Genomic DNA, 23,612 nt, shown 5'->3' with positions numbered 1-23,612 from the left:
CACAGATGCTACACCTTAAATATGACTCATTAGGAGAGAATTCTAATGTCTAAACCCCGGTTACAGTCGCAGTGAGATAAATATCTAGAGAGAGAGATTTTTTTTTATATTAGCACATAATTAGCTGGTTTCCACTGCATCATCCTTTTTAACCTAGCTAGCATTAGCTCACAGCTTATATGGTCACTCCAGTGTTTGGTTACTTGTCTCTTAAAAGGCCATAGAGGCTCCAAAACAGTAGTCCACAAACCAAACCAGTGACACATCCATGTTTTATACACTTTGCCTTAGACCCACTGTCTGTGTGCTTAAAAGTGCAGCCTCCCCATTTATTTAAATGATACCAGACTGAGTGGGTAGCCAGGCAGGCAGTAAAATAACAGCTGGATCATCTGTAAACGGCAGACACTGAATTCCCCATTTGTACTGTTTACCCCGTTACTGTTTATATTAATACTGTGATACAAAACCACACTCTCAGAAATAGAGGTACGAGAGAAGAACATTTTTGTACCTATAGGTACATTTTAAAAAAATGTTCCCTTAAAAGTACAATACTGGTCTTTAAAAGTCCAGAAATGCCCCTTTAAAGGTACAATTTGAAATAAAGTACAAATCTGTACCATTTTGACCTGTACTGCAGTGACAGTGGCAGAATGTGGTAATGGGTCAGCATGGGAAAATCTGGATGGGCCTGGTTAATTGTAAAATTCATATGAGATGTGAGTGTGCTCATAAAAGCTACATGTTATAATCAAATCTGTTGGTCCTCTCCTCTGTACATAAATTATCCTATGATGCAAAGAATATCTGTAACCTACCTTTGTGTAAGTTATGTTAAATTATATTTTAAAAACACACACAATGACATGCAGGCACAACCAAATGATGTTAAAAAAAACTGGTCCATTTCCATTTTATTAAGTTTCAGTTATAATTTTTAATGTTTTAAATCTTGGTTGTAGCCTTCAAAAACGTGAAATCATATTACTGTTATGTTTGGCCATTTACTTTTTCGCTTTTACTACATCCTAGAATTGTTCATTAATTGGGAGGTTTTTATGGAATTTGCAACATCAAGTTAAACCGAGGTTCTTTGGAAGTTAAAATGTCAAGCAGATTTTTATGTTACGGTGACTACATTTTGTAAGTTACAAATATAGTTCGCCAAGACAGCATAACGGTTTCCAAACGCATTAATACCACAATGTCCATGTATCAAGTTCGCAACGCGCATTAATCCCAAAGGCTGAAAAGCCAGCAGCGATGAGTGCTCCGCCTCCGCGCTGACTAGCGTTGACGCAGAAAATGACTCTCAGGGGGTTATCGACACGGAGGAGCTCCTTAAAAAGTTGATGGAAGAAGGCATTGATGTCAGACGACGAGGCGCAAAGGTTTAGAGGTAAGTCGGGTGTGATTTTGTGTTTTTATAAAAATTACAACGTGTAATTTTACAGTAGAGTTAGCAAAAGTCCGAAGAGCTAGCTTTAACATGGGTGAATGCTAGCAGTTAGCTAAGTTTTAAACAAAGAAAGGTACAAATGTGGACTATTTAGACTGTTGGTGGAATGTTCAACGTCTGTCTGCCCGCCGTATTCCAGTGTTTTATCAATAAATAGTCACTAACCGTGTACAACAATGTAAAAAAATCAATAATTTCTCAAAACATGCTAGTATGTAAATATAGGTATTAACAAAATCGTTCTCTAAGCAAAATTCATCCCATCTAACGTGTTTCCCGCTCAAAGGGATTTTAAACAATGGAAGGTACACATTTGTACCATTCCACCTACTTAGTGGGATTTGGGATTTTCGAATATGAGAACTGTAAGCTCTGCGCAGGGACACTGTCTGCAACCCAAGAATTGTTAAGATGATTGGGGAAACAGCTAATGATTTTTTTTGTCTCTAAATCTGATTATTATTATTTTCTGTACTAACTGATTAATCAATCTGTTTATTAGCTTTAGAATTTTTGTTCAAGGGTTAAAGCACTTTACATTTATCTCCAGTCTGTGTCTTTAAACATGTCAAAAGTTTAAATCCTCAATGTAAAATGTCATTCTTTTGTCTATTCTGCTCTTTTCATTTCCAGTTGTGTGATGAGGTTGATTTAATGCATCCCTGCCAAGACAACATCTGTCGCCGCTTTAGCAAAAACTTCACTGCTGTTCTTCAAATGACCAAGGATTTGCCACTGAAGAAGGTCTACATGGAGGCAAGAGAGAATGCACTGGCTGAAGACATTACAGGTGCTAATTTGACCTCATACAAATAGTAAATTTTGTGACAATTCATTTGCTCTCTCTTCCAAAGATAATTGATGTACCATAGTGTCATGTGAAGAGCATGTTAATGGGAATTTGCATGCTATCAAAATCTAATGAAGTGCATTTGCATCTGTATGACCTAGGAATTGACTTCAAGGGGGCACTTCTCTTGCCATCCATCTTCAAGGAGAAGATAGAAGATTTCATCATCCTTGGAGAGGTAAATGCATGATGCAATGCATAGCCTTTGGCCACAAGTTTCATTCTTGGTGTTTTGTTGGCATGGAGCTGAATTCAGCTGCGGTTCAGCATCACAGCTAAGCTAATGTAGGGGAAACACTGCTGTTAATCCACAGTGCTGCTGTGCTCTTGGGTTTTGTCTGGTGTTTATATAGATAGATAGACCTTTATTGTCCCCTTAGGGAAATTCTTCTTCACAGGTACTGTCACTGTCAGGGGTGATTGCTTTTGCCCTTGAATATTATGTCAAACTTTAGCAGCTTATCAAACACTACCACAACAGTCATTGGTCAAGAAGCTTTTTGTTTGGAGTATGGGCCATGTTTACAGGTTATCAGAATAGACAGTTTTGTTTTCTAGCAAATAAAGAAGGTAATTTGAGGAATCTGTTGAAAATCCACTTGGCACATATTGCTTAAACATACTGTATACTAATGTTTTTCTTCCTCTTCTGCAGAATACTCCCACGAGTCCATACCCAACCATTCGAATGAAGGATAAGAGTTGGACAACTGCCCTCTTAAGACAGTGTCGCCGTGTTGTGACAGTTGAAGGAGTGGATGTTTGCTCGTGCCGCTCGCTGGATGAGGCCTACATCTCAGCATTCTCCACCTTCTTCGTGTTCAACATGACCTACCCTGCATACTTCAAGAAAACACTTGTCTTTCTTCAGAACTGCATTGTCAACATAGGAGACCAGGGAGACAAACCCCTGCCAGTAAGTGTCGCCAGGGTACTTAACCAACTCTATTAAATACGCCCCCACCCAAGTGTCACTACCTTATTGACTACCCAATGCTGATTTTGATGTATGGTCCTCTTCGCCCTTTGTGGTGTATGAGATATGAAAGCAAGCATCAATATTTCAAAAATCTAGCGAGTAAATGCAAAAACTTTGTAAACATCACTGCAACTCTTAGCAATCGTCATCAAATGAAACAGTGCTGGGAGTTTTCTTCAGATAAGTTGCTTGTTGACTTTGAACATTCACTCAGCACAAGTGTCAGTGTGCCATTTTCATCTCTGCCAGGTGACTTACAGAATGCTCTGGAAATGAACAAAAGTTTTACAGATGTGCATTTTCAGGATAAAGTGCTTCAGCGTGTGTCTGCTATATCTGTCAGCAGTGTCAAATATGAACTTGAGGATGTTTTTGTAGTTGGCCATGTACACACTGAAGCCATACCTCAATTCTTTAAAATCAAGTATATTTTGAATGTTGATACTTGTTGGGTATTGTGTGGGAAACTGTTACTTCCTTGCACTTGTGAATGTCATTTCCATGCTTACCAAGTGGCAGTTGACAATGACTGGATCCTGTTCAATCCAGGAAATGAATTAGACTTTCAAGCTCTAGACACCTATTAAGTTGATGATAGGCGGTTTGTGTCCTTGAGGTATTCTGTGTGACGTGATTGCAAGAACATTTTTATGTATGTATGTATGTGTGCGTGCGTGCGTGCGTATGTATGTGCGTGCTTGTTGAAGTAGAGCAAAACATTTGTGTGGACAGTTTTTTAAATACATGCCATCTCTGTGATCCGTCAAAACATTGTGTTCAGGTGTTTAATGTCTTTATGTGATTGTTTACTTTTTTTCTTCTTTTTTTTTTTTTTTTTTTTTTTTTTTTTTTTAAATGAATGTATTTTTCTTGACATGTCCTATGGCAGGGGTGTCAAACTCAAATACACAGTGGGCCAAAATTCAAATCTAGAACAAGGTCGCGGGCTAACATTAATATTTATTGAAAAATATCTTCCTCCAGATATAAGAATGAATCTCTTCTTATGGACTCAAACAAGTTTTGGTGAAAAACTGAATGTGGAACAAGCAAAGCTTAATACTAAACAATATATATATTAGCTGTATAATACCAGTAGGCCAGCTCTAATAGTAATCTGGTATGGCTTCGCGGGCCAAATGTAATTAGGCTGCGGGCCAAATTTGGCCCGCGGGCCAGAGTTTGACACCTATGTCCTATGGCAATATACGAATGTAATCAAGGATGTATTCCTGTGGTTGTTTAAGTGCTTTGATGTGATTCTATTATTGAAAATAAATGGTTAAATAACCAAATATTTTGGACTATTGGGGGTACATTTTTGTCTCTTTAGGTACGAAATAGGTTGTCGCTGGGGGGGTACCCTCATAGGTACCCTATTGTACCCTTTTCAAGGGAACATTTCTGTACTATAGTTTCAAGGTACATTTATGTCTTAGGAAAGTACATGATTGTACTTCAGATGGTACAACTTCATAAGGTACAAAAATGTACCAAGCCTAAAGGGTACAGAAATGTCCTTCAAAAAGGAACACCCCCAGCGACAAGCATTTGTACCCTTTTTGGTACACTTTGGTACCCCTATTTCTGAGAGTGCACAGAAGAAGAAACCTTCTTCCTCCTAGTATTATAAAGCTTCATTCATGGTTTTGGCACCCAATAAACCCTCATACTGATGGCTATATTAATCAAGCTTAGCATTCAGGCAGTTTCGACCATACTACCAAAGTTTTGCTATGCTGGATGGAAAAAAACTGTGATTTTGATTTTGTTTTCAGAGAAGCCTCCTTATTTTTTTCCCTTTTAAAAAAAAAAAATGCACACCAGCTCAAATTAATCCCTCATGTTTGTTCTTACATCCTTCTTCTCTTAGCGCTCTGTTAGTTTCCTTCTCTCTGACAGAAGCCTCTATTGTTGCAGTCAGCGAGCAGCAGTAACATGATGACCAAGAGGGCCTTCTCTCTCCATTGTATCCTGATGCAGTGCCTCAGTTTGCCCTCACTTGCTGTTCATTCCCAGTGTGGTCACGGGCCACTGGCAGCCACAGATCCCAGTCAGCCTCAGCCTCTGGTGGCCATTTTGGCTCCCTGTCAGTAAGAGATCATTACACAGCCCTACTGTGATAATGAAATCACGAGTGCACACCAATGGAGAGAGCCCAACATGCTGACGAATGCGTGTAGATTTCACCTGCTGCACAGACAAATTGAAAAACGGAGACTTAGATGCACTTGTGCATCTCCAGATGCACAAGTGCCGTCTGATTTGTTGTTGGGCATCTTTAATCTGTTGCAAACATACATAGCGTCTAACACATAAATTTGCAAACAGTTGTATTCAAGTGATACAATACAACTCATGAGCTTTACTGGGCATATCCAACCAGTCACCTTCTTTTCTGACTCTCTTTAGATGATTTGCACATCATTGCACTTTGGCTTCTTTTACATGACAATTATGAATTTATACAACGTAATATGTATAATGGGTTGGTAACAAAAAGGTACATTATCAACTAAATTTGCAGGTTTAGAGCAGCAAAAAGTTATTGGTCATGTTAGACCTCCTGATTCTGTCAAAGCATTTATTATTCCTGTCAAACCAGGATGAGAGTGATTAAATAAAAACTAGTTTAGGGGCATCCCTAATCAGGATACAACAGCTGTGACCTCATGTTGCTAGCAGCTCATCTCCTCTTCACTCAGCACCCAGAGCAGCTAATGGAAACAAAACCCTAAAATCTAAAGTGTCATCACGATTTCCCTCCCCCTTCTCATCATCCTCAAATCCTTTCCTTTCCATAGCATGCTCCAACAAAGAGCATTGAGATTCACATCCCTTTACCCCACAACTCAGCACAAACCCATCATCACAGACTTCTTATGGGGAAACACTCGAGCTTATATCCTCAAGGCTTAAAGGTTTCTTTCATTATCAGAACCCTACACCAAAGTTTAATCCTCAAATGAGACCAGGACGAGGCCGCTTGTCATATTCTGTCACACCACCTCCTCCCACCACAACTCTTCATATTCATGAAGCAGATGTGAGGAAGCAGTTTAAGAACCTGAATGCTCGGAAAGCTCCCGGCCCAGACGGTGTGTCTCCTGCCACCCTCAGACACTGTGCAAACGAGCTGGCCCCAGTGTTTTCTGGCATTTTCAACTCCTCACTGCAGGCATGTCATGTGCCTGCCTGCTTCAAGTCCTCCACCATAATCCCTGTCCCCAAGAAATCTAGGATCACTGGACTAAATGACTACAGACCCGTGGCTCTGACATCTGTGGTCATGAAGTCTTTTGAGCGCCTAGTTCTCTCCCATCTCAGGACCCTCACGGCCCCCCTCCTTGACCCCCTGCAGTTTGCATATAGAGCCAACAGGTCTGTAGACGACGCCATCAACATGGCCCTACACTTCATCCTGCAGCATCTGGACTCCCCAGGAACCTACGCCAGGATCCTGTTTGTGGACTTCAGCTCTGCCTTCAACACCATCCTTCCAGACCATCTCCGAGACAAGCTTTCCCAGATGAATGTGCCTGATCCCATCTGCCGGTGGATCACTGACTTCCTGACGGACAGGAAGCAGCATGTGAGGCTGGGAAAGAATGTCTCGGACTCCCGGACCATCAGCACCGGCTCCCCTCAGGGCTGTGTTCTTTCTCCTCTGCTCTTCTCCCTGTACACCAACTGCTGCACCTCCACCCACCAGTCTGTCAAGCTAATCAAGTTTGCAGATGACACCACCGTTATTGGACTCATCTCGGACGGGGACGAGTCTGCCTACAGGAGGGAGGTTGAACGTCTGGTGTCCTGGTGCAGCCACAACAACCTGGTGCTGAATGCCCAGAAGACAGTGGAGATTATTGTGGACTTCAGGAAGCACACAGCCCCATTCCCCCCCATCATCCTGTCTGACACCCCCATCACCTCTGTGGACTCATTCCGCTTCCTGGGTACCACCATCACCCAGGACCTGAAGTGGGAGCCCACCATCACCTCCGTCATCAAGAAAGCCCAGCAGAGGATGTACTTCCTGAGGCAGCTGAAGAAATTCAACCTGCCAACACGGACGATGATGCAGTTCTACACTGCAATCATCGAGTCCATCCTCACCTCCTCCATCACCGTGTGGTACGCTGGAGCCACTATCAGGGACAAACAGAGACTGCAGCGTGTTGTGCGCTCTGCTGAGAAGGTGATTGGCTGCAGACTCCCATCTTTGCAGGACCTGTACACCTCCAGGACATTGCGGCGTGCAGCTCGGATCTCAGCTGACCCTTCTCACCCTGGACACAGTCTGTTTGACCTGCTCCCCTCAGGCAGAAGGCTCCGGTCCATTCGCACCAGAACCTCTCGCCATAAGAACAGTTTCTTCCCCTCTGCTGTTGGACACATGAACAATAACCATATGACTGTACCCGCCACTAACACATGACCCTACGCTGTGTTCACTGCATCATTCTATGTTTGGCACTGATCACCACCTGCACTCATGTATATATCTTTCAACGTAGCACTCTTAATTCTTATTCTCATGTATATATCTCATGTATATCTCATGCACATATCTTTCCACGTAGCACTTTTAATTCTTATCCCTACTTTTATTTTTTTCCATGTCTATTTAAGTGCTATTTATGACAGCATGTTTGCACTGAAGCACCGCAGCAATTTCCTAATGTTGTAAACCTGCTCAACATTTGGCAATAAACCCCTTTCTGATTCTGATTCTGATTCTGATTCTGGAGTAAAGAAAGTGTGTGCTCATTCGTGTCACAGCCTTTTTGAGCTGTGTTCATGTTCTGTGTTCATTGGTCGGACAGTTATCTTCACTGCCATGTGTCCCACTAATGAATAAAAATCGTCACGGAAAAGTTAAAGCAGATAAGAGTGAAGACGAGTCATCACATTGGAAAGTGGAACTGGGAGAGTTTGCGGAATCTGTGGAAATCCTGAGAACTTTGGACGTTTTGATGAATATGGTTTAAAAAATCCAGATTGAACAACTTATTAGAGATATTCAGAGTTGACTCAACATTTTTTAACATTCTTCCTTAACTGAAAACTCTCCCTTTCCTGATAATTCTATGTTTGTGTTAAACCACAGCCCTTAAATCCCGGAACGTGTCTGTGTCATTGTACTGATGTTCTGACACAGTATTAGTCAAGAGATCAGAGAGAAGACATCAAAACGAGCCCACTCCATCCTATCATCAGTTTGTGGTTTATATGTTTCATTGTCCAAGCACGTGTGTTTCTGCCTATGAAAAACTGAAAATGTACAGTGCAAAGGTTTTGAGCCACTCCTAATTTCTTTAGAATTTGCTTCTAGGAGCCAGACTTTCTTGTGATGTTTATTAAAATGGTCTTGAGCAACGATTCTCGGTGCTTTTTCACAGTTGTTTGGACATTGGCTGCTTTTTCACAGTGTAGTCCGTGCACCTGACCAGTTCAAGCAACTGACTGCTGACCTATGGCTTGTTCAAGCATAAAAAGGCACCTTACTCAAATGATGAATCAGTGTTGTGTCAAAACATAATCGAAAACTTCGCAAGGTACCAATTTGAAATTGCAACTTTGGGCTAGCAGCCTGTAGCAATTGTTCCCATTTATCTAGCTGAAGAAACATCAAACAAAAAACTTAAATGGCCTTCAAGGAAAACTATTCCTGAAGACTACTTAAAGAAATTATAAGAAAGATGCCAAAGGGAATTCAGGCAGTGATGAAAAATAAAGGTGGCCAAATACCAAATACTGACTCTCACACTACAATTGTACAAACTCTGTTTTTGCTTTCTATACTTTATTTCCATGTAGGCTTGCACATGTTTTAATATATCCCTGCACCTATTTCCAATTTTGCTAGCAAAACATAAAGAAATTTGAAGTGGCTCAAGACACAATATTGTAAATATGTCCATGTTCTTTTCCTTGTAATCCTAATTTTAGTTTACAGAATGACTCCAGAGCTGCTGTTTGAGTCTGATGGTTTACCACATTGGTTCAAATTAAAACATCTCAACACCTATTAGATGGATTACCATGCAATAATATGCAGATGTTGGATTATGTTACCTTATGTATTTGCCAATCTCCTAGCACCACCGTGTGGATTTACATTTGGGATTTCGAGTGAGACTGAAAACATAAAGCAGTGTTAGCTTGGTTTTTATAACAGTGCCAAAATAGTTAGTATGGATAGGATCAGTCTTGTTCTCTTATTGGATGCTTTCAAATTTATATAAAACTCACCTCCCACTTTATTAGGTACACTTGCTCAACCGGTCATTAACAAATAACTAATCAGCTAATGACATGACAGTAACCCTTTAGCCATGCAGACATGGTCAAGATGAGCTGCAGAAATTCAAACCAAGCATTGGAATGGAAAAGAAAGCTGAACAAAGACTGTGGCATGGTTGTTGGTGCTAGATGTGCTGAAACTGCTGATATACTGGGATTTTGACACACAACACTGTCAGATCTCAGTCCAATTTGGCATGCGGTGGAAGGGGAGAAAAATGTGCACCAACTGCTTCATGCTCTCACGCTAGTATGGATAAAATCTTGTGCCACCAAGAATTAAAGCTGTTTTGAAAGGACGGTTATAATGGGGTCCAACCAGGTAATAACAACATGTACGTAGGTGTTTTTGTACTTCCATTCTTCAACAACCATCCACCCATCCAACGTCTTCCATTTGTCCAATTCAGGGTTGCTTCATGTGGCTCACATGAGCTAGATGTTCCATTTATATCCATCTCCCTATTTATTTATTTCGAGCGTGAAAAAAGTAAATAAATACTTGAATTACATATGAATCGAATGAGTTGAACTCTATATCTTTTCTACACACCTATTGTGCAAATGTATTTACCACACAGGTCTGGTAAATACTAGTCTCTATTTAATACTGTGGATGTTAACCTGGGTGTTGGGTGGAAAAAGACCATGGCTGCTCAGCAAGCACTTCCCTGAATAAATAATGAGGTCGGAAAAAATGTAATTGGACAATGCATCAGTGTCTTCAGCACCTTGTTTAGGCTCTGTGGTGAGGCTCGTCTTTCTGTTTATATCTGGATTATAGATCGAGTCTGGAACGGAGAAGGCTCCCTTTGTAATTAACTGTTATAAAACATTATACAGAGGGCCCGTGGCGTTAGTGTGTAAAATCAAAGGCCTGAACAGTTATTCACTGTTTACACAAATAGCAACCGCGCTTAGCTTTCCCCTGCTCGGGATAGCTTACACTGACACACACAAACACATGAGAAAATAAATGGACAAGAAAACACCGAGAGAGGTTTTCGGAAAACCTCAGATGTCTCACAGTGATTAGGTTTTCGTAGATGTGTCTATCGCTCTTCGAACATGCTGTTATCCATTCCTTCCCTACCAGACGAGATGCTTTAATCATCTTCTTAGACATGGTCTTGGAAGCTCCGTTGATTTGGAAACCAGTGAAAGAAGCTAAAATACAGGAAGCCCAGTGAGGGCGACTTGGGATTCAAGCTGAGCCGCTTTGGTTTAGGGCGTTCTGACTTGCAGTAGTTATAATTTGCCCGCGGGGATCTGGCTGCACTGCGGTGGATCGTCTCCTCTCCCTTGTCATTTGCTTGTCTGTGTGTGGCTTCATGCTAGTGTGGATGTTTGTGTCCACCGTTCTCTGTGACGCACAACCAAACTAACCTCTGGGTTGCCTGGACACACTCCAGCCCTCGCTCTTTATCCCGTTTGTGTATGTTTTCTCATGCCAGAGCTACCTTTTTTTATGTTCCGCTTCATTACGTTCAAAAATGGCAGGAACCTAACCAATTGTAAGTCTCTCAAATTATTCAATTATTACTGCTTACAATTACCAGACACTCCCTTTATTGCTTTCACCTAAACACAGGCGGCTCTTCCCCAAAAGGGTGAAAAACATCCAAAGGAGTATCAGTTTATGCATTTGCGGCTTGTTGAAGGGGTGCTAAGCCCTCTGCAGGCCCACCGCAACATGAAGTCATTATTACTGCATATTTTAGTAGGAAATTACATATTCCGGGGATAAAATCTGTTTAAACCTGCATTAAGTTGTAAAGTTACCCTATCTCTGAGGAATCGGCAGTATGCAGACCGCTGCCCTGGTAGTCATGTGTGTGAGTGTGGGTGGGTGTGTGTGTGCATGAGTGTGTGTGTGTGAGTGTGTGTCCATGTCTGGAAAGCCCATTTAAGATCTGCACAGACAGGGAAAGGGGGTTAACTGACCTTGGCCCTTCAGTCACTTAACACTCCACAGAGAGAGGTAACCTACTGACCTCACACTCACACCAAACCAGGATGGGGGAATGTGTGTGCAATTTTTACAGCTTGTGGAGTAAAATTAGTGCTTTTCGCACTTTGTACCATCTCTTGTAAACCATCCAACTCTCATTAGCAAAAGTGACGTTTCTGTAAAGCTGTAATAAAAGAATGATGTGCAAAAGAAGTAGAGAAGCAGTTAAATTCTCACTAGGCTGCTACACAATAGTGTTTTTTAAACCCCCATATATGGTGGCCCTGAAAGGTCAAACAGACTGCAAGTTAAGGAAACACTAAGTAAATAGAAAAATGCAGCAAAAGCGTAGAAAACACAACAGAAGTTGAATAAAACAGAAGTAGAAAAAACAAAATCCAGAAATGTTTCTGGGGACACAATAATGTGATGGACCAGCCACAGAACGGACAGAAATCAAAAAATACGGAGGCGTCATTAAAAGCAGTTGAGGATTCATCAATGTTATGTGTTATATTGTTGTTTTAATTGCACACTTTCATATAATACTGTAGGTAGTTTGCTATTGGCCATCTACTGTTGGCTTGTCATTTGTGCAACTCTTCCGTCACATTATTGTCTCCCCAAAAACATTTGTGTGTTGTTTTGTGATTATTAGCAACTTTTTTTCTATTTCTATTGGGGTTTTTATTCAGTTTTATTTTGTGTGCTTTTTCAGCATTTTTCTATTTGCTGGTGTTTTCATAAGCTGCGGTCCAATCGACCTCTCGGGGCCACCTTACCTATCAGAGTCGAAATGTTTGACTATTGGTGTTATTGTTCAGCCAATCACAGCTGAGGCCTGTGTCTTAGCTGTGATTGGCTGCACTTTAAGTTAAATATATTAAAAATGTCATAGTCTAGCTGCTTCTGTTCGCCATTACTCAGGCAGCAGGTCTGCACCATGAGGATATACTTCATATATGCAGTGGCATCGTGGACTCGCCTATACCACATATTGCAGTTGTGCCTGGTCTTAACGTCCCATATGATATGACTTAAAGCGCATGACAAAGTGATCTCACACTGAGCGAGTGGTCTGCCGGTGAGCGTGGGCTTTGTGTGTGTGTGTGTGTGTGTGTGTGTGTGTGTGTGTGTGTGTGTGTGTGTGTGTGTGTGTGTGTGTGTGTATGGAGAAAGAATAAAAAAGCACAGAGAGTGAGACAGGAAGGGGAGAGGATGATGATGACTGTGTTAAGCGGGATAAGAATCGTTACATTAACGAGGAAATTAAAAGAAATGCCCCAAAAGAAGCTCACTGAGTGGAGTTGCATAGCTGTAGAAACAAGGTTGCTCTCTTTCTCCTTTCATATGTTTTAAATTGTGGCTCAGAGTGACGACTCTCTGACGCAACACGAATAAAGTCCGACGTGAGATATTAATTCTTAAAGCAGTTTACTGTAAATAAGGACATTTATGTGTATTAGATATCTGCCTTTGAGTTTGCCTGATCTGTAGCCAAGCAAAGGCAGCAAGGAGCAGCCTTTCCCTCCACAGAAGTGGAACTAGTTGGTCTTGTGGGATATGCTAATGTAGACTGACCTCTAGTGGTTTTCCTGTGAAAGAGTCGATGAAATTGATTCATGTTGTTCAGACGAACTTTAAAAGCACCCTCTCTTTCTCGCCCCTCTGACCTCTCAGCAACGGGTTTCCTGAAGATGGATTCTGCCAGCCGTACAGAGGCATAGCCTGCGCCCGCTTTATCGGCAACCGCAGCATTTTTGTCGACTCGCTGCAGATGCAGGGGGAGATTGAGACCCAGATCACAGGTGAGTTTGAGCGGGCTAAACCTCCTTCGAGCCAACACAAATCGAATTAATGTTTTGAGAATAGATTAAATTTACTTCTACATCCATCATAAATACATATTCATTCATAAGAAACGTTTGATTAGTTTGTGTGTACAGGCTTAACTTGATGAAGATGATTCCATGTTACTAAATATTTAGTTCCTGCAGATTCAAGAAAGACAACTGAACACAATCAATGACCAAAGGGCATACAGTACTGTGCAAAAGTCTTGAGCCAAAAGTCATTTCTTTATGCTTTGTTTGAAAAATTGGAATAAGTGCCGCTTCTTCTGTCCTTGCTCTTGATGGCAGATGGCACCTGCATTTTTGGTAGATTCAATTAAATGGGAGGAAATTATGTCTTTCAGAGACATAATTTGTCTCTAAAAGACAAATAATACTGATAATACTGATAATACTGAAGAGACTGAAACTGCCAAACTCTTTTAGAGACATAATTTGCTGCTAAAAATAAAAAAGATGTAGTAATTCAATAAAAACTTTGTGTAAATTCAGATTTTTCAGAAGGTAATCATAATTAATATGCTCCAGGAAGGAAGCAGAACGTCACTTAGAGAGTTCAAAGGGAGTTCACCACTCAGTATGAATCACATGTGGCCAACACACTGTTTCCAGTGTTGTTACACGTCTGTGTCTCAGCGTGTGTGCTTTTTGTTTTATGCGTATGCGTGCGTTTGTCCTCAGAGGTCATTATTGATTATATCCGTGCAACAGTTCAGGGAATGACGCAGGCCATGAATCCAGAGCCTGATCTGAAACATCAAGGACGAGTGATAATTGAGATTTATGGCGCCACAGAGTCGTAACAGGCCAACAGTAGGACTGTAAATCATATCAGAGTCCAGATTCAGCAGCTTGAATTTAATGTCACACTTACTGATCTCTATGTTCCTTTTTACTCAAGCAACATGTGCTGGAGAAACATTTGGATGGTTGTCAGGTTCACTTGGCCGCTTTTTATTCGCGTCTCCTCTTCATCGTAGTCGCCGTAGTGATAATGACAGCCGCAGCAATGCACATGTTTGCAATAAGTGAACAGCATCGCTGTGCGCGAGTCGTGCATTTAAAGTATGAAATTCTCTGTTTTTATTCAGTCTCCTAATTCTTCGTTATTTAGAAACTTTCAAGCAACTGAAATTGAATCCTCTCGTTCCCAGCGGCCTTCACCATGATCGGGACGTCCAACCATTTGTCTGACCGCTGCTCGCAGTTCGCCATCCCTTCCCTCTGCCACTTTGCCTTCCCAACGTGCGACCGCAGCTCGGGGTCCGACAAACCCCGTGACCTCTGTAAGGACGAATGCGAGATCCTGGAGAACGACTTGTGTAAAACCGAGTACATCATCGCCCGCTCCAACCCGATAATACTGAAGAGACTGAAACTGCCAAACTGCGATGACCTGGCTACTTCCGACAGCCCCGAGGCCGCCAACTGTCTGAGGATCGGGATCCCTATGACAGAGCCTATTAACAAGAGTGAGACATGTTCATGTGGCAATTGTAATGATTTACTGTGTTGACGCTGCTAAAACATCATTGTCTGTTATATTCCACCAGATCACAAATGTTATAACAACAGTGGGGTAGACTACAGAGGGACGGTAAGCATAACCAAGTCAGGGCGTCAGTGTCAGCCGTGGAACTCCCAGTATCCTCACAGCCACAACTACCAGGCTGTGCGCTACCCGGAGCTTAACGGAGGACACTCGTACTGCCGCAACCCAGGGAACAAACACGAGGCCCCCTGGTGCTTCACACTAGATGAGGGGGTCAGAATGGAGCTCTGCGACATACCCCTCTGTGGTGAGACACTAGTTTTAAATCGTAGTTTGCGATGTTGCCTTTGTGACACATGTATGACGTGTGAAATGACATGATTCCCCTCTCTCGATGTCCCATCTGTTTAGACCATAAGGAGTCTGGCATTGAGATCTTGTACATCCTGGTTCCCAGCGTGGTAATCCCCTTAGCCATCGCATTGGTCTTCTTCTTCATCTGCGTGTGCCGCAACAACCAGAAGTCCTCCAGGCCTCCCGTGACGCGCCAACCCAAACCCGTCCGCGGCCAGAACGTTGAGATGTCCATGCTCGCGACTGCATACAAGCCTAAGGTAGGGAGCGTTACAGTCACAGCAGATGGCACTCAGGGTGGGGAATAAATGACGGAGGGCCTTCCTGGTAATCCTGCAGATTACCGTTTATTTCTGCAGATATAGAACACTTTTTACATGTAATATCAACGCAAAAATTAAACACTGTAAACTTCACGATTTTGAAGTGGACACTAAGTGCATCATCACGCTGTTGTGTAATGACTGTAAAGAGGCTGTCGTTTGGCATGCAAACAGACTGCAGAAGGAGTCAAAACACTGGCACAGCCTTCTGTGTGTCATTAGGGATATGTCACGGCATGCCGGGGTTACTGGCTTGAGTGTGTGTGGAAACGACCTGTCTCAGACAAAGCATCAGATCCGTCATCAGAGCTCAGCAGGTTCAGGAATGTTCAACTGCAGCCCACCACCTCCCTCCTGTTTATTTCTCACTGTCTCTTTTTCCACACCCTTCCCTTACACTTCTCCTTATCCTTGGTCCTCTCACTTAATTCATCTTTTTAAGTGTGCCTATACCAAGAGGCACACTTATTACTATTCGTCGGCTTTATTATTCTTATCCGGTTGTTCAGTGATGACGCGACGAATCTTACTTCCGGGTCTAAAGTAGTCTGCGTTTAATATGGCTTTTGTGTTGTTAACATGTTTAATGTTATGTATTTTCTTCTATTTGATCTCAAAAAGCTCCTAAAACAGTCAGTGATCACTGTTGACCTCCCTCGGCTTTTATTACCGCTAATCATTTATTTAAGCTCAGTTTTTAAAACCTTAGGATGTAACTACAGCCCAGCCCATGCAGCAGTATATGAATGACTAACCTCGTATTGTGGATGGATTATCTCAGTTGTTCTCCTGGCTGAAGTTTGGTCCTTTTACAGCATCCTGCCATGCGATTACATTTGTTCCTGACCACCGAGAACACTCACGGTAACTTTTATCGAGTGGAAAAAAAAGTTAGCTTGTTTATATTATGCTAACATAGCTGTGTCGCTAGCGGTCACGTAGCACATCATTATATACCAGCTAGCCCAACTTCAGTAACCCTACAAACGTCACTGCTGTTTAGTTTTCTGTCTTCATTTATGCTGGAAGTGATAACAGAGCTGTACATTTTAATTTGTTTCCAAAACCCCGCAGTCAGGACATGCTATATTGTATTTAGATAGAAGCTAGGGTTACTGACCTGGCAACCTGGCTGCCCCTGGGTGGGTCCGGGATGGGCGTGAGGTTTTGGGGGCGCTCCGTCTCTGGGCTGGGGCCCGGGCCGGGCCTCGGGGGCTCGGGTCCTGGTTGGTGTGTTGCCGGGGTTGTGGGCGGGTGGGTGCATGGGGGCCCGGCCCTGGAGCAGGGTGCCGCCGGTGCATCGAGCCGCCTGGGGGGCTCTTCAACTGGTGGGGGGGATGGTCACATCTTGCAGGAGCTTTCTTCTCTCAGGAACTCTCTGCAGGAGGGGGAGATACAGGAGAGGTGGAGGAAGATCTCAGCCTGGGCGTTTACCGTCTTATGTAGTCTGGAAGATGTGTGGTTGGTGGGGTGGGTGCAGTTTTCTCTGTGGTGGGGTTGGGTGGACTGTCCAGGGCTCTGTGGAGCCGGGGGGCGCTACTGCACTGGGCCCCGGTCTGATGGGCCTGGGCCCCCCCTCCCTGGCGGGTCGCGGAGGGTGGGAGTGCCTACTGGGGTCAGCGGGGGAGCTGGCCCCAGGGAGGGGTTACCTGCCCCTCCCTTCCTTCCCTCCCCATCTCCAGCTGCCTCCCTCTTCCCGCTCCTCCACAACCACCCACACATGCAGGGCCTTGGAGTGGGGGTGTGTCACCAGGGTGCAGAGGAGGCTACCCCCCCCCCCCCCCCCGTCCCCTTCTGGCTGCCTCTGCCTCAATTTTATCCCACAACTTAGACATTCACATTATTCACACTCTCATTACACATACATATAGGATCTTGGGGGTGGGCACAATCACGGAGTCCAAATCACCATCAGGGTGTATACCTCACCCCTGACGTCGTTGCCCACCTCTCAATTTTAAATACACTTAGTCATTGAGGGTTAGCAGGAGGGACTATGCGCTTACCTGCTGCTCCTTGGCAGGTAGCTCCATGCCCTCCTGGGTTTTAATTGCACCTTAGAACACATATGCATCAACACTACAATGAGCGGGTGGAGGGAGGTTTGGAGTCTTCTCCCACCCCCATTCTCTGCGGCCTGCTGGAGCGGGAGGGCTAGTAGGAGGAGTTGGCCGTCCGACTGCGGTCTGGGGTGTGGGGCCTCCCTGCTGCTGCGGAGTCGGGGTGGTCTGCCTCTCCCCACCGCAGGGAAAAGGGTAACACCACCTGGGTCTGGGTGCAATTCCCCCCTCCAGGGGCAAGGGTACCTAGACCCGGTTTGTAGAGTACGCTTGGGGAGTGTGATTGTGTGTACAGCGTCTCTTTATGTCTGTCTCCACGTTGGTTGAGTGTGGAGTGAGTGCATATGAGAGCATGAGGGTGGGAATGGATGTTTGTGTCTGTGTGTGCCTGTATGTCTGTGTCTATATGTCAGGTTGGGTATCAGACGCCACCTCTCTGGGGACACCTCAGGCCCTCCAAGGTTTGGAGGCCTATCTCCACCCACCACCACTTCCCCTGCCGGTGGCGGACTCCCTCAGGTGTCGGTGTGTTGGTGGTTCTTTGTGTCTGGGGGTGGGCGTCCGGGTGCACACCGGCTCACTCCTTGGCGGCCGCTTGTCGGGGCCTGGGGCCTGGGGCTCGCTCGGGCCCCTTTGGAGGTGGGGTGCCCCCGGCCTCTCGGCCTAGGGCTCGGTCACTCAGGCGCAGCTGGGGGCCGGCGGAGCTCACGGGCGCGTCACTGCAACTCCCCCTGACTTCTGCTCCGCGGCTGCTGGGCGAGCCCTCATCTGGGACTCTCCTCAGCTCTTACTGGGACAGTGGCGCGGCTGCCCCTCTGTTGGTCTTCCATGGTCTCTTGTGTTCTGGGGGCCTCTGGATGTCTGGAGTTTTGATCTCCTCCATACCCGCTTCACACCCTGGAGGACGGGGCTGTGGCCCCCCCACACTCCCTAGCAGATCATTACATGGAGAAACCTTTGGAATGCAAGCATGCTGATCCACACAGGTATGCACACATGGGTATTCACAGACGCGGACTAAAGCTTTCTTGGCTGCTGCCTCAAAGCACACTGTGCGCTGTCTATCTTGCGTGCTGCACAATATCGTTTATTACTTAGTAAATACTGATATCTATGACTAGCTAGTTTATTGTGATGGTGCTTTGTTTTCTCTATTATTATGTTGCTCTTTGTTGTTTGCTGTCTCCTCTGTTTGTTTTTGTTTGTTTGTTTTTTTTTTTTGTTTTTTTTCTCCATACAGGTGACCCAGGAGTTTTTTTTTTTTTCTCTCTCTCTTCCCCCCCCTTCTCACCGTCTCTTCTCCCCTTTGGTTTTCTTTCTTTCTCTCCCCCTCTCTCTCTCATTCATTCCCCCTGTCCTATTTATTAAAAAAAAAAAAAAAAAAAATGACAAAGGATGAACTGAAGCTCTGCCATCACGTAATGTCGCATACTGCTGTTTCTGATGTCATTTAAAAAAAAAAAAAAAGAAAAAAAAAAAAAAGATAGAAGCTAGCGAGCTAACTCCCTGCTAACTTCTAACTCCGTTAAATGTCATAAATTCCGTTTTCATGGATGCCTGGATGTTAAACTCAATTGTTACACCTGGTAGAGCAGTATGGAACGCCAGGACTGCCATAATGAATTAATTAAATACACCATTAAATAATTAATTAAATGTGGCAATAATTAATTAAAACTGGAATTAATTAATTAAATAAATAGTTATGACACATGTAATTAATTAATTATTGACACATTTAATTAATTATTTATGTATTTCACATTTTAATTAATTATTGACACATTTAATTAATTAATTATTGACACATTTAATTAATTATTTATGTATTTCACATTTTTATTAATTATTGACACATTTAATTAATTATTGACACATTTAATTAATTATTTAATGATATATTTATTTATTTCATTTTGGCAGTCCTGGCGCCTGGCTCTCATCATGAAATAATTTTATCTGTCAGCCTCACCCATCAAACTCAGGGGGCGGGGTTAACGCTGATCGAGTCAAAACCATTGCTTTGGCCTGGTGGCCATTGTTTCTAGCACACAACAACCGGCATGTGGAAGCTAACAGAACTGAGCTTTGAAAAACCCTGTTTGTGTGTCACCAAATACCGTTTTAATATTTTTTTAGCCGAGAATGTAGTGGTTTAATCTTCTAGTGATGGGTCGTTCGCGAACGAAATGGCTCTTAGAGCCGGCTCTTTGACGTGAACGACGCGAGCCGGCTCCTTATCGCGAGCCGTCACGTGGGTTTTTTTTTTTTTTTTTTTTTCTTTCTCTCAGCCTCTCTCTCGCACTTTTTTTCCGCTTCACTCTGCACGCGAGCCTTGTGCTTTACGCTGGGCAGAGGGGGGAGGGGCGGTAGTTACACTCAGTAGCACAGGAACAGAGCCAGAGAGAGAGAAAGAGAGGCAGGGACAACAACATTAGAAAGGTATAGTAATCATCCACAACTATTTTCGGTTGCAGATGATAAAGGATTGAGAAAGTTTATTCATGCAGGTCCATATGACAGAGAATATGCATGTTCTTTTAGTTTTCATATTATAATTTATATTTAATTGCGTTGTGGTTTGCAGTGTTTTGTGTTCTTTTCACTTTAAATTTGTGAAAGGAAAAAGCTGAAAATTTAAATAGTTAAAACTTGAAATGTGAATAGTTGATTTTTGTATTATATGATTTATTTATTACATTTTATGTGGAGTGAATAAATAAAAGTATATTTACGGTGGCCCCTAGAGACAAAGCACATACAAACTTCAAATCACGTACGAACTCTGAAGCATGTACAAACTCCAAAACACGTAAAAACTCCAAAAACACGTAAAAACACGTACAAACTCCGAAGCACGTAAAAACTCAGAAGCATATAAAAACTCAGAAGCACATAAAAACTCAAAACACGTACAAAAGACAACAGAAGTGCTCCAGGATGCTGGGCGCAGTGTTGAGCCTTTGTTATCTTGTGGCTACACAAGCCAGCAAGTACCAACGACCGGATTTGGTGTGTGGTAATAACAGGTAAATGAACTTTTTTTTAAATTATTTGAATATATATATGAGTGCCTGTGTATAAATATACAAACAATACACACATGCTTTCAATTGTGTAATTTAAGTGATCTAGTAGCTCTGCTTTGGAAGTTCAGTTCATGCTAGAAATGTGTTTTGGAGTTTGTACGTGTTTTGTCTCTAGGGGCCACCGCATATATTTATATATAAACATATATAAATAAAACCACTTGTTTTTACGTTAGTAATTCCTTTTGTGCATAATTTTATATTATTGTTAATAATAAATTAATTAAAGCAACAAAACAACCTGAAGAGCCGGTTCGGAGCCGAAAGAGCCGGATCTCTAAAAAGAGCCGGAAATCCCATCACTATAATCTTCATGTGTCTGGTCGGTTTGTCAAGATACAGCCTCTTTGCAAAAGTGTTTCGATGATTTCGGAGATGTCTGCCCAGTCTCACGGCAAAGCGTGGGATAGACCCGCTCGCCTCGCAAGCAATCCCACCGACAAAGCGCAGGCCCCGGTACACAGCTGTAGTAACCCCCGCTGACTTCTTTTACTGAGGTTATATTTATCGGTGTTTTATTTCCTGATGTTCCTATGTGTCTTACGTGTTTCAGTTGCCAATTCTGAATCATAACTAACATTAAAAACATGTTTAAGGAGGAGAGAGAGCAAATAAATCTGTTTAACATCTGATCTTTGGGTTTTTGTTCAGTAATCAGCGTGACCTGTGTATAAACGCATAAAAGAGATAACGTTGGTGTTTCTGTCATGTAGTAACTGCTGGCTTTAACTGTACAAAGGTTGTTCGACACTATGAAACACATACAGACTTCATGATGTTCGGCTAATATTTTTATTGTGAATATTAATCATGCTGACCTCGCTCTGTACACCACGCAGCGAGGTCAGCATGTCCACGATATCCACGATATCCTCAGCTCCATGAGTTAACACAAAGTTTCCCACCTGACTATCTAACTTCCAACTATTCCAGAGACGTGAAAATATACAGCATAAAGAAAAGTGTAAGAGACTCAGCAGCAGATTAGAATAACAGTTATAGATTTAATAAATCACCAAATGAATCCAAGAAATGTGCAATGACAATAAAGTTGAATTCTATTCTATTCTATTCTAAACTACACTGATTAGCATAGACACACTTAAAATTTCTTCTGAAATTTTCGCTTTCTAGTATTTATTTAATATTTCTTTATGTTATAAAAATGACTTTGAATCCTGATAAAAATGCAAAATCATGGGTTAAAAACGAAAACAAGAGAACTAAGAATGTATTAATATTTGTTGACAGAAAAACAGAAACTGTATATGTGCCAACCAAAGTGCCATTTTAATTCACATGAAAAAAAAAGGGATTTATTCATTCATTGTCCATTCAGGATCTTAAAAATGTGATAATAATAATGAAATAATACAAATAATGTAATAATAAGAATGATGTAATAATAATTAATGTAAATCTAAATAATATTGTCCTTCAGAGAAATAGTTTGTAGTCCTGAAGATGGAGAAGTTTACTCCTGCAGAGCGACTGGGACTGTCTGTGGTCATGATGGTTGAACCTCCAACCACTTTCCCAGCTTAGCCTCAGAGTGCTGCTGCTACTGTAGCTCTTCTCCTCTGTACTCGTCAGGACTTGCATTGTCACATCTGGGGATCCCAGGCCCTGCTGGAGAGGAGAGCCTAGTCTGAATGCTGACCTGCTGCCTGTAATTATTAGCCTTTTTCAGGCTCTTCTCCACAGGACGCCTGTCTTTTTCAGGGACAATCTTCATCCACAAATTCATAAAGTCCTTGTGAAGGGTCAGTTTCTTGATGATTGTTCGCCCATGGTACCTGTGGAAGATTACAGTTGTCATTAATTGTGTAAACTCACAGAAAATAAAACATTGATGCACTTCAAACCCATTTAAAAGTACCCACCTGGCTTCAGGTGCAGCATCCCCTGCCATTCTAGAGGCAGCAATTAGAAACCTTTCAGTGAAGCTTCCTGCTTTCAGGATGACGGCTGCTCCAACTTTGTCAGCCAGCTGGTGCAGGTGTTGAGCTGTGCTATTCCTCACTGCGGCACAGCGATGGCTGAGCAAGGACAATATTAGACACACAACTCAGTGAACATCATCTCTCTTTCATGTCTTCTAATAAAATCACTACAGCTTCTTCTCTCCTCTTACGTCAGTCCTGTGTTAAACAGAGCGCTCAGAATCCGTCCATGGCTGCAATTTTCCACCATGGCATCAAGTGCCAGATTGACCTCCTGATGAAGAAAGTTGTTGTTGGTCTGTGCAAGCTTCAGCAATAGAGCTCGGCCTGTTGTTTCAACTTCTGGGTCCATTGTTCTCTGGAGCTGAATGTAGAGCTCATCGATGGTATGTATGGCCTCACAGGCTACTGCTGAGCGTTGGTTTTTCACCTAAAATGTGAGTGAAAATCATCAGTTGAGGCTGTAGTATGCACTTGAAGGGAAACTAGCTGCATGAAACACATATAAGAAACATAAAGTGTGCAATACCTCCTCAGTGAGGACCAGACACACTTCATGCAGTTTAGTCTTCAGGATGTCCGAGTGGTGCTTTGCCAGAGACTGAATAGTTTGCAACCCCTGTCTTTTCTTATTTACACAACACAACATTGAACACGACTTCAGGAACACCACAAATAACACAGCCACATTATGCAGCACTGTTTCTGTGCAGTATTTAATGTCTCCTTACTACGTTTCTTACCAGTCGTCTGAAGACAGCAGACTAAAGCTGTGGGACAGGCTCTCTACAGGTGTAGCTAGAGGCGGGAGTTTGACCCTGCCCTCTCTTGGATTATTCTGACTGCACTGACTGTCTGCTTTCTTGTCTGATAATCAACGAGGTTAGTAAAGAGAAAATGTAATTTCTTCTAATTTGAAGCATTGTACATGATGCAGTGATTAATTGTTC

General features: G+C 42.8%; 2 protein-coding genes across 2 annotated transcripts; both read left to right on the top strand.

Annotated features, from left to right (window-relative positions):
- The first annotated feature begins 560 nt into the window (after positions 1-560).
- Positions 561-4,564, top strand: LOC308399208 (uncharacterized protein). Its single transcript, XM_080886301.1, has 4 exons — positions 561-1,402; positions 2,096-2,252; positions 2,414-2,490; positions 2,968-4,564. The coding sequence occupies exons 2-4, from the start codon at positions 2,117-2,119 to the stop codon at positions 3,262-3,264; spliced, it is 510 nt and encodes a 169-aa protein (XP_080742427.1). The 5' UTR covers positions 561-1,402; positions 2,096-2,116; the 3' UTR covers positions 3,265-4,564.
- Positions 4,565-12,811: 8,247 nt separating this feature from the next.
- LOC308399965 (inactive tyrosine-protein kinase transmembrane receptor ROR1-like) lies at positions 12,812-23,519 on the top strand. The gene is made up of 6 exons (XM_080887419.1): positions 12,812-12,876; positions 13,229-13,356; positions 14,556-14,873; positions 14,955-15,200; positions 15,305-15,507; positions 23,409-23,519. The coding sequence occupies exons 1-6, from the start codon at positions 12,827-12,829 to the stop codon at positions 23,502-23,504; spliced, it is 1,041 nt and encodes a 346-aa protein (XP_080743545.1). The 5' UTR covers positions 12,812-12,826; the 3' UTR covers positions 23,505-23,519.
- Positions 23,520-23,612: the final 93 nt, after the last annotated feature.

The sequence above is a fragment of the Rhamphochromis sp. 'chilingali' genome, assembly GCF_963969265.1.
Source record: "Rhamphochromis sp. 'chilingali' genome assembly, chromosome: 7".
NCBI lineage: Eukaryota > Metazoa > Chordata > Actinopteri > Cichliformes > Cichlidae > Rhamphochromis > Rhamphochromis sp. 'chilingali'.
Note: the sequence above shows the minus strand (reverse complement) of the source record. Positions and strands in the feature narration are given on the sequence as shown.

Coding starts and splice junctions, on each gene's coding strand:
- LOC308399208 (XM_080886301.1), top strand. CDS start 2,117: ATGCATCCCTGCCAAGACAACATCTGTCGCCGCTTTAGCAAAAACTTC. Junction 2,253..2,413: donor ACTGGCTGAAGACATTACAG/GTGCTAATTTGA, acceptor TGTATGACCTAG/GAATTGACTTCAAGGGGGCA. Junction 2,491..2,967: donor ATTTCATCATCCTTGGAGAG/GTAAATGCATGA, acceptor CCTCTTCTGCAG/AATACTCCCACGAGTCCATA.
- LOC308399965 (XM_080887419.1), top strand. CDS start 12,827: ATGCCCCAAAAGAAGCTCACTGAGTGGAGTTGCATAGCTGTAGAAACA. Junction 12,877..13,228: donor TGCATAGCTGTAGAAACAAG/GTTGCTCTCTTT, acceptor CTGACCTCTCAG/CAACGGGTTTCCTGAAGATG. Junction 14,874..14,954: donor GACAGAGCCTATTAACAAGA/GTGAGACATGTT, acceptor ATATTCCACCAG/ATCACAAATGTTATAACAAC.